This window comes from Lissotriton vulgaris, chromosome 3_1 (assembly GCF_964263255.1).
Source record: "Lissotriton vulgaris chromosome 3_1, aLisVul1.2, whole genome shotgun sequence".
In the NCBI taxonomy this organism is placed as follows: domain Eukaryota; kingdom Metazoa; phylum Chordata; class Amphibia; order Caudata; family Salamandridae; genus Lissotriton; species Lissotriton vulgaris.
The window spans coordinates 168,017,125-168,027,729 of NC_141689.1; the positions used below are offsets into that span (position 1 = coordinate 168,017,125).

The 10,605-nt window shown below is 45.1% G+C and overlaps 1 protein-coding gene across 1 annotated transcript; it reads right to left on the reverse strand.

Moving 5' to 3' along the window:
* Positions 1–721: 721 nt before the first annotated feature.
* LOC147726161 (3-galactosyl-N-acetylglucosaminide 4-alpha-L-fucosyltransferase FUT3-like) lies at positions 722–1,983 on the reverse strand. The gene has a single exon (XM_086962892.1). The coding sequence runs from the start codon at positions 1,981–1,983 to the stop codon at positions 895–897; it is 1,089 nt and encodes a 362-aa protein (XP_086819018.1). The 3' UTR covers positions 722–894.
* Between the last annotated feature and the right edge of the window lie 8,622 nt (positions 1,984–10,605).

A 10,605-nucleotide genomic window follows, 5' to 3' on the forward strand; every position in this document is an offset into this window, starting at 1 on the left:
AATCCTAGAGATTTTCTGTGACTCTGCAGATTTATGTGCTGCCCACCCCTAGTCAGTACACTCTTTGCCCTCTTCCTTTATGCTTATCATTAGTTTTCTCTACCAATGTTACGGTTGGTTATCTTATCCTGTCTTGACTGTCTGCACTGGCCAATGATCTGCTTTGAATGGGTGTAACCTTACTCACGCTGACCAGTGTTCCTCAGTTGCATATTGCCATGCTCTTCCATTTGCTCTTATTTTATTTCCATTTTTGTTATTGCCTATTTTTCATTTTCTTTTATTTCAGCTAAAATACATAAACAAAGGTTGTTAAAAAAAAAACAAAAAAAACTCCAGCATGGCCAGAACTGCCTGAACTTAGAGCTTCATAAGCAAAACCTTCTCCATTTTGAAGGGCGCCTTACAGGGCACATGATTAACTTCTGTCTAATGTTAAATTGTACAACAGTGCAATCAGAGCGACATATACACCTCTGTCTACAATAAAAGTAAAGGGATAGTACCCCTTCTACCGGTCACTCGTTCCTGCCTTTGTTGACCTACTTTAATACTACATGGTAATCAGGGACGTAGCAAGGGTACCATAGGCCTTGTGCATGCTGGTTTGGTTGTAAGAGACAGCCAGAACTTCAGTTTACTGAACCCTTACTGCCCCATGCCTCGGTGCCACTGCACCTGCTGCACTACCAATAGTTACGCCCAAGATGGCAATGAGCGAGTCAATATGCATAATCCAACTACCTACATTCGGGAGGGTGCAATTAATGTACAATTCCACTCCACTGAAAAGATCCACAGGTTCAGAGCTCAACAACAATGTCGTTTAGAAGGAACTTTTCCACAGTTTCCAGACAAAGTACCTAATCCCCTTTGGACTTTTAGAAAATCCAGTTACATGAACCATCTTTTAATGCTGGGAACAGTCTTCTTTACATAGTGTTTCCGATGCAATGCGCGGCATGCTTTACAGTAATGGGTAATCCAGGACACCTTCCAAACTGGTTGAAGTTGCATCCTCCAATGGAAGTAGCTTAGGTACCGCTCGTCATCCACATCCAGGTCTAGGAGGTAAGCGGCCAGGTCTTGTGCAGTAGGAAAGTCATTGATATGAATGAAGGAATGAGGCGGAAGGAAGAGTTCATAGTTGGCACGAGTAGGACCCAAGACCACAGGCACAGCCATTGAATCGAAGGCATTCCTCCAGACCTTTTCAGTGATGTAGTCTTTATGCTGGGAGTTCTCGAAGGCCAAGTAGAACTTGTATTGGCTGATGATAGTGGTCAAGAGTGTGCTATCTGGAATGGGAATGTGCTCCTTCCCAAAAACATCCACAGGGATGTGTTTCCGAAGCTCTTCATAATATTGTACTCGCTTGTCACTTGGTCTCCAGTTACTGATCACCCAAGACACCAGTTTAAATTTTTTAGGTATGCTGACTTTCCCAGGCTTACTTACATTTTCCGCCCAGCCGTATGGGGAGAAGATGTCGGAGTCCTGGCGGTAAGACAGGGTTAGGTTAAACAAGTTATCCATTAAATGGAGGTTGCTCAGATGAATTGGTGGCTCCAAGTTGAACCATATCCATAACTGGTGCGAGGGTCTTGGCTGTAGAGGAAGCAGTGAGATGTTGGAGCTCACGTCCTTGTGGTGGATGACCACTGCATCCGCATGCTTATACATGCTACGGTTTGCAGTCAGATGACAACCAGCAATGCCATACTGAGTTATGCATCTATCCAAGGAGAATTTGTGACCATTAGGCCAAGTCCAGAGCAAGATGACCAGTTCAGCCTGCTTATTTCCAGCAGGGAGAAGAGATGCATTCTGGAGATTTGCAATGGACTCTGCCTGAAGAACCTGGAGAGCTATTTTTTTCTTTTTTGGCTTCAAATCTGTGAAGAGTGTGAAATAGATGTAGAAACAGAGACTCATTGAAATTAGGATGAATATGTAGTTTGCCTTCATAACATAGTTCAGCATATCGTACCAAGAGCTGTGAAGTAACAAGAGAACACACAATATTAGGGACATCAATACAACTGCACGTTAGGAGACTGTATATTAGTTCATACTGGAGCTATACAACAACTCTACTCTATATATATTTTCATACAACACCATAATTATCAATAGTGCATCATTAAAAAATGGGTGGTAGAGTGGACTCAAAACTGTGTACCTGATGTTTAGGCAATGAGATGGACTTCTCATGTTGGGAAAAGGGTGAACAGCTTAAGTGATGTATTTTCTTGTGGAAGAAGAACGTCTACTTTTTATGAGCATCTCTAAACAACTATGGATGAAATTTCATTTATGTGGCGATATTTGAGAACTTTCTGAATTTCATGAAAATCAGAAAAATTTCCAAATTTCAAATTATGTGTTTGTGTAACTTTTTAAGGGAATATGACCCATGCATAAAAATGTCTGACGAGGTACCAGAGGGAGATCGGTTTGCCCAGATAATATAACATCAAGAGACATAATAATAATAATAATAATAATAATAATAATAATAATAATAATAATAAGGAAGCTTGTAAAGCGCCTGGTTAGGCCCACCGGCGTGTCCCCGCGCTGTAGTAAGTGGGAGATCCTAGAGCCCCCTGCCCAGTTCAAGGCACCCAGGCCCATTAATGAAGGAACAAGTATGTTTTAAGCTCTCTTCTAAACCTGGTCCCAGAAGGTTCCAACCGAAGCTCGAGAGGGAGTTTATTCCAGATCCTGGCCGCCAAGAGCCGGAATGATCTGCCACCCATCCGGGCCTTCTTGACTTTAGGGACCACCATCAGGCCAGTCCCAGTGGATCTAAGGGACCGTTCGGGCCTGTAGACAGTGATGAGATTCTGCAGATACCTTTGACAAATGCCTTGGGTGATGCAGTGGCACGTACAAAGGCCCTTAAACACAATTCTCTTCCCGACAGGAAGCCAGTGAAGAGCGTCCAAGGCCCTTTTGGAGGCAGCCCTTCTTGGTAACCTAAGGACCAGCCGAGCCGCCGCATTTCACATCACCTGATACCAGTTAAGACTCTTGACCATGGCACGCAGATACAGTATATTGCCATAATCTAAACGTGAGGTGACAAGTGCATGCACCAGCTTCTTCCTGGCTTCTATTGGGAGAAGGTCCATAGTTTTGCGTAGACCTTTCAGGACACAAAAACAAGTCCCCACCATGCGTCTGAGGTTCGAATGTAGGATCCAAATCTACCCATACACCCAGGTTCTTAGCCTGGGAGCATGGCATAGGGGCTGGACCTAAGGAGGATGGCCACCATGCCGATGACCACACAGACGCCCCCCTCCCCCACCACGAGCACCTCTGTCTTGCTACAGTTCAAGTCCCTTGCTCATTGCACCATCAGGATTCAAGCAAGCCGGGCCGAAGACGGCTGAAATGCCAGAAACCGGTCCCCGGAAGCTTGTTTCCTTCCCAGTATAAGAATTGGCTTGGTAGTCTGGTCTGCCCTGTTCCCATGATGCACTGGGCCAGGGACAGACTAATTTGCATGTAGCCAGGTTCTAAGCTGGGATGGTGCAGTGAGCTAAAAAACGGTGATGGATCAAGCCCTGATCTTTGGACTGGGTAAGAGTGGTCTGCTTAATTCAGACACTCTGTTCATCACCACCCCCTTTTCTGAACCGTTCAACTTCAGGCAGTTGTTGGCCATCCAGGAGGCAAGCTCCTGCATGCATGCTCTGAAGTTGGATGCAGCCAGATCCGGTGCCCGCGATAGCGAGATAACCAGCTGTGTGTCATCGGCATATGACACAATCCTGATTCCAAAACCCTCCACTATACTCGCCACTGGAGATACATATAGATTAAATAGGGTGGGGCTCAGGGCAGAGCCCTGAGGCACACCCTGATCCAGTTTCACAGCTCTAGAGTAATGGGCGCCCTGTCTGACCTGAAAACTCAGTTCCGTCAGAAATGATTGCATCCATTTTGGCGCCGCGCATGAGACTCCGCCCTTGTTCAGACACTGCAGCAAGGTGTAATGTGCTACAGTGTCAAAGGTGGCGCTCAGGTCCAAAAGGATGAGAACCATTGTCTGCCCCTCATCTACTCCCCGCCTAATGGCCTCCGTGGCCATTAGTAGAGCTGCCCCCCTCTTGCATAGTAGAAAACAAAGTCTTGAAGTCAGCCATCAAAGACTGCGCAACATATGCACCATACACCCCAGACTTAAGAGCCAGGTGAGAGCCAGCATAGGACTTCTTCAGAGCAGAGTCAATCTTTTTATCAACGCCATCCTTGAGGATATTATCATCAGCCATGGAAGGCCGACCAACCAGGTTAGCAACCACAGAATCCACCTGCACCGAATCAGGCAGGGCAACCTCCATATCCTGTAAAGGATACAGTTTAGACATGAATCTGGGCATAGAAATATGGTCCGGGTCCTACCACTCCTTAAGGAGGACATCCATGACAAAGGGGTGGATAGGCATGGAAGAAGACACAGGCTTCCAAAACTGCGGCAGAACAGTGTCCTGGGAGGTACCGGGCACAGAGTCCATAGGGAAACCCATATTCTCCCGAAGATGAGAAAGAAGATCAGGCAGCAGGTCCTTCTAAATATACTTGCCCTGCAGGTCCAACGCACCCAAAGTGGACTCATCAGAGGAAGCAGTCGAAGAAATATCCGAATATAGGGAAGCAGCAGTCTCAGAGCGACCCCCAGCACCTTTCCTGGAAGCCTTGAGACCGGACAATGTCTCCAAAATGAGGCGCTTCAGCCGCTTAGAGCCACCGAGACCAGCACCCCGATCAGCAGGGGCAGAATCACCACTGTTGGAGGAGGACGACCTAACAGGAGAGACATGCTTTCTCTTCCTGTGGTGTTTCCCCATTGCAAACAGCACAACGAGATACAGCAAATCAGCAAAAAGCCACACGGAACGCACAGCAACTCCACAAGCGTCACAGGAGAGAAAGAACACTGAATTCCCACCATAAATAGGAGGAAAACACCCCACAGCTGCAGCCCCGTTGAAAATCGAAGGAGGAAGAAGGAGGGGCAGAAAACCGGCCTCCCAGGAGCGGCCATCGAAGGAAACAACCAAAGTCACCCAGGCCGAAAGAAGACAATGACGTCATCGCCACGAGTCGTCCAGCCAATCAGGAGAGGAAGGCAGGGAACCCGGAGCCCACCCGGGCGCCCGCCCAGGCAAAAATGAGGAGCTGAAGCCGGGAACGGTTTCCTGCCGACGTCCGACATCCCAGCCCCCTGCAACCTTTGAAGAAACGGCCCCCGCAATCCAGGGGTAACCAAAACGGAAGGGAGGACGTCCCGAATCCACTGAGACGAGCGCGTCCAGCCAACCAGAACCGGCAAGGGCAGGACTCGCGGGGCAGCAGCGCGCCCGACACAGCAGCAGCCAGTCCACCGGAGCAAGCCGCCAAACAAGGGACAGCGAATCGGGCAGAAAGCCCCGGGGCGCCCCGCAGAATCCAGCACACCAAACAGCAAAGATCCAGGAATCCAGGAGCACAAAGAAATCCACGGGGACCCGAGAAGCCCCGCTACCCAGGGCCCCCGTCAGGAGGAAAGCACAGGAAGCCCAGCAGCCCGTCTTTCAAAGTCCCACGGAGGTCCACGAGCACCCCCAAGGCCCAGCAAAGGAGGAAACCACAGGACAGTTGTAGCAGGTAAGTGCCCGGCACTCACCCAAGCGTCACCCATCAGTAGTCCAACCGACAGCAAACAAAACAGGATTTGCTTCTGGTGGTGAGGTGTGTTATAGCACCTGACAGGAGGGTGGGTGGAGTCAAAAAGCGTTTCCTGTTTTGTTTCCTGTCGTGTGGAACACCTTATTTGTGATGACTGGGTCGAGGACGAGGGACGTAGAGGTAATGAACGCTTCCTGACAAACTTACCTGCATCTATAGAATGCGTACGTTTGAGCGCATTTATGGCACGCATGCTTGTAATTAACCGATTCCAGCAAACGTGTGTATTAAAATTAACATCAGCAAATTGAATATAGTGCAGTAAACTGCTTTCAACAGTGTGCCATAAACTGCGCTGATTGAACGCATCCTAGTAAATGTATTTACTGAGCGCATTCCTGTCAAATGATTTTATAGGATGCCTCATATAAGCAGTGCCTAATGAATACATTGTGACAGATTACCTTTAATGACGCGGTGTAGTGACAGCGAGACTGCACTTATTGAATGCATCCATTGATGCTGTGTTGATAGAATGCACGCCAGAGCCGTATTTATTAAATGGCTCCACAGAGCTGCATGCATTGAATCTACGCAATTCAGTTGCCATAATCGATTCTACGCCAATAAGCTGAGTTTATTCAATGCATCTTGGTAAATCCAGTTTATTGATTGATTGCATGCTTGAAACTGCGTGATTTTTCATGTAATTGGGTAAATCGCCTAAGTAAGTCATGTTTCACTAATCAGCTGCGTATGTTGCATTTCTTGAATGCCTCCTTTTAAAGTGATTCTATCGCATGCAACAGTGCTAGACGTATATACTGCATTCATCTAAGTGAACTGCACTTACTCAATACTTTGTAGCTAGATGTGCTTTTAAGTTGCCCCAGTAATGCATTCTTATCAAGCGAGTTTATGGAATGCAGCACTTAATGTGGATTTATTACCCGTTTTCAAGTACACTCTGTTTATTGAAAGAACCCTATTCAGCTGCAAGTACTGTGTCCTCTGAATGCACCCAATGTGAGCTGCGTGCAGCAAGTAATTCAGAAGGAACTGCATTCATTGAACACTTGTCCGTAAACTCCAAAGTTTAGATGCAAAATGCGGACTGCATTGTTTAATGCATGAGTGCGCGAGATGTACATTTAGTGAGCGTATCCCGACGAAGTGCATATGTGTAAAGAACATTTATTGCAAGCATACCAGTGAAGTGCCTGGACTGAATGCAACACGGTAAACTGAATTTAAGGACAGCAACCAGGAAAGTGCATGTGTGGAAAAGATCCGAGAAAAGTCCACAAACTAAATGCACCCAGCGAGCTGAAATCATTGAAAGTATCAGAGTAAAGTGCATGTGTTGATAGCATCCTAGTAAAATGCTCGGACTAAATGCACCCGGCAAGCTGAAATCATTGAAGTATCAGAGTAAAGTGCATGTGTTGATAGCATCCTAGTAAAGTGCTCGGATTAAATGCACCCAGCGAGCTGAAATCATTGAAAGTATCAGAGTAAAGTGCATGTGTTGATAGCATCCTAGTAAAGTGCTCGGACTAAATGCACCCAGCGAGCTGAAATTATTGAAAGTATCAGAGTAAAGTGCATGTGTTGATAGCATCCTAGTAAAATGCTCGGACTAAATGCACCCGGCAAGCTGAAATCATTGAAAGTATCAGAATAAAGTGCACATGTTGATAGCATCCTAGTAAAGTGCTCGGACTAAATGCGCCCGGCAAGCTGAAATCATTGAAAGTATCAGAGTAAAGTGCATGTGTTGATAGCATTCTAGTAAAGTGCTCGGACTAAATGCACCCGGCGAGCTGAAATCATTGAAAGTATCAGAGTAAAGTGCATGTGTTGATAGCATTCTAGTAAAGTGCTCGGACTAAATGCACCCGACGAGCTGAAATCATTGAGAGTATCAGAGTAAAGTGCATGTGTTGATAGCATTCTAGTAAAGTGCTCGGACTAAATGCACCCGGCGAGCTGCAATCATTGAAAGTATCAGAGTAAAGTGCATGTGTGGATAGCATCCTAGTAAAGTGCTCGGACTAAATGCACCCTGCGAGGTGAAATTATTGAACGTATCAGAGTAAAGTGCATGTGTTGATAGCATCCTAGTAAAGTGCTCGGACTAAATGCACCCTGCGAGGTGAAATTATTGAATGTATTCGAGTAAAGTACATGTGTTGATAGTGTTTTAGTAAAGTGCATCCAGTGAGCTGATTTTATTGAATGTATCCGAGTAAGGTGTTTTTTTTTAAATTATCGCAGTAAAGTGTATGGGCTGAATGCACCCAGCGAGGTAGAGGCATTGAATGTATCCAAGGAAAGTGCATGTGTTAAAAGCATCCTATTAAAGTGCACGGACTAAATGCACCCTGCTAAACTGATTTTAAAACGCATGGGCTAAAACCTCCCCGAAGAGCTGATTTTAAAGTTCCCGGTGAGCTTAAGCTATTGCCATTGTAAATAACAATGTGCTTTATTCAGGTTTCAAAAACAGAAGATAAAGAAAAGGAATTGTCATTTCCAATGCCAATAGCTGAAACTCGTGTAAATGCGAGACCTTTTGCATTGCAAATGCTTGTTTCACTTGCTGACACCAGTTTTAGCACCTCCGAGAGGAACGCCAGGTTGACTCTGCCCTGCACCCTTTCCTCATCCAGGACCTCCAGACCAGCCGTGACCCCATGAGCATCAGCTCAGCCCTCTGGGTGCTCAGCAAACGCAGCTGACCTGCTACCCTATTAGGTTGCCAAAGCGGACTGCATTGGCCTAGTCTTTTTGCTTCAAAAACCCCACAGATGGTTCATCCAGTTCCTTCGCAAGACTGTCATGATGAACCATCTGTGGGGTTTTTTAAGTCTGACTATACCAATTCTATCAAATATAAATAGAGTTGTCTTTGGTGCCACCCAAGACATTATTGTGCCTTACCTCAAGCTACAGTCTATTTGGATATGCTTTCCGGGAACTGCTTCCATTTCAATGCACGAAGGACTATTTTACATCTGTGTCACATTCAATTCTTCGTCTCTTTTATGCAGTCTACACAGAAAACAGCCCTTTTCTACTACTTTTTCCCTGACATTGGCAAAGTCAATAGGGTAGGCTTTGTTGCGATAAACAGCATTTATGCATGCAATGCATGTAAACAGCATGTTTGTATGTTGGTGTATAATGAAGCAATACTTATTGGCTAGTGTTATATTTAGCCTGTCTCTTTTCTATGTGTGGGTTTTCATTGTCACCCACATGTTGTCACCGCTAGAACCTTTGGTGACACCATGGAGTGTTGGGGGCTTGCCCCGGTCTCCTTGGCACCAGGCAGGCTGAGTGACAAGGAGGTCACTCCTGGGGGGGTTTCATCTTACCATCTTGATGACTTGACCTGCAACTTAACTTTAATAAAGGAACCTAAATTATACCCGGCTCCAGGCTTCTATTTACAACCGCTTTGTTAACACTTGTGTTTTGTAACTCGGAATGGCATGTCCTCAGGATGTTCCAGGTGGTCGCTGAAGTTGTTTGCTGCTTCCTGTTAATACTTAGCAATGTTCTTATCTGAAAGGATCACTCCTTTCTGTTTGCTGGGTCTCACGTGATGCTCTCATTGATGTGCCTCCTAAAGAAGGACTCAGTGCTGCTCCCTTACCTGCCTTTGCATTATCTACAATGGAGATAGACCCTTTCTGAGTATCCAATACATTTCGGAGCAGGTTTTGATTTGGATTATGTAGTTAACCTTTGCATATATTCTAAGCACCACATAAGAAGGAAGAACAGTCCCTGAAGAAAGCATAGTCCCTTTAATTCCCATGTATGCCTGCTACTTTAGCGCCAAGAAACCGCCCAGGTGTACGTTGCGCTTAACAAATATTTTAAACTTAAACTTAAACTTATGTATATACCTCCATGTGTCTGTCAAGCCCAACAATTTCTAAAAGCATCTGTAACCTCCGGCTGTCACTTTGGCCAATGATGTATTAGGTGAAGAATTATCGACAGGTTAGCAACCCCTTCTGCTGTGAGCTCACCTTCAACCTGTTCAGTCAGGCTCTCTAAAGTTTCCACAATGAATGTGACACACATTAAATGCATAAATATTGTTTAGTTTTAGATTACTTTCACATCCACAGATTGTATGATTTTGTAAACAATCTCTACCTGCTATAATCTTACAGCAATTAAACTTTTTCCCCTTATTTATTTTAAATACCCACCCCTACCCTTATACATGCGGCATGCCTCTTCTGTTTGTAGACTACTCTAAATTGCATGTCTCTGTAATTTCTCAGGCTCCCAAGTCCATTGTTGTTCTGCTGACTATGCCATCCTCGACAGAACCCAGCCATATGTAGACCAGCATTGGTCTGCCTTCAATAGGAACAGTCAACCTAGGTTCCCTCCAGATGGAACAATAGGTAACCCAATATTGGATTTGGGTTAAGTTTGCCTTGTAGTGAAGTATAGCTTAATTACAGAGGCACAGTGAGCACCTGACCCACACATGGGCTTTCCTGTCACAGTTCAGGCTGGACTTTTCTAATAGAGCAGGTCCATGTCTGATTTGCATATGGTTGTAATACTTTATTCGATATTTCCATATCATAAAAGTGCAGACATCATAAAATCAATATACAAAAGTATCACATACATAATACAATTTTGTTTTAAAACAATTTATACAATAAAAAGTAATTACAAAAGCCTAAAATGCATTTTCAGTAAGAAAGATCAATCAGGAGGAGATTAGCATTTCTTAATTTGTGGCATCTAGCAGCCTAGTCCTTATGAACCAAGCGCTAGAGAGATACTTTGCAATCCCAGATACAATGAACATAGAGGATGTGTCAGTCAGAAGAATATGTAATGCAATCCTAAAATCTCTAACATCAATCTCTCTGCACACAGGTT

What these genes read in the sequence shown, in the direction of transcription:
- LOC147726161 (XM_086962892.1), bottom strand. Translation starts at nt 1,983, where the DNA reads ATGCTGAACTATGTTATGAAGGCAAACTACATATTCATCCTAATTTCA.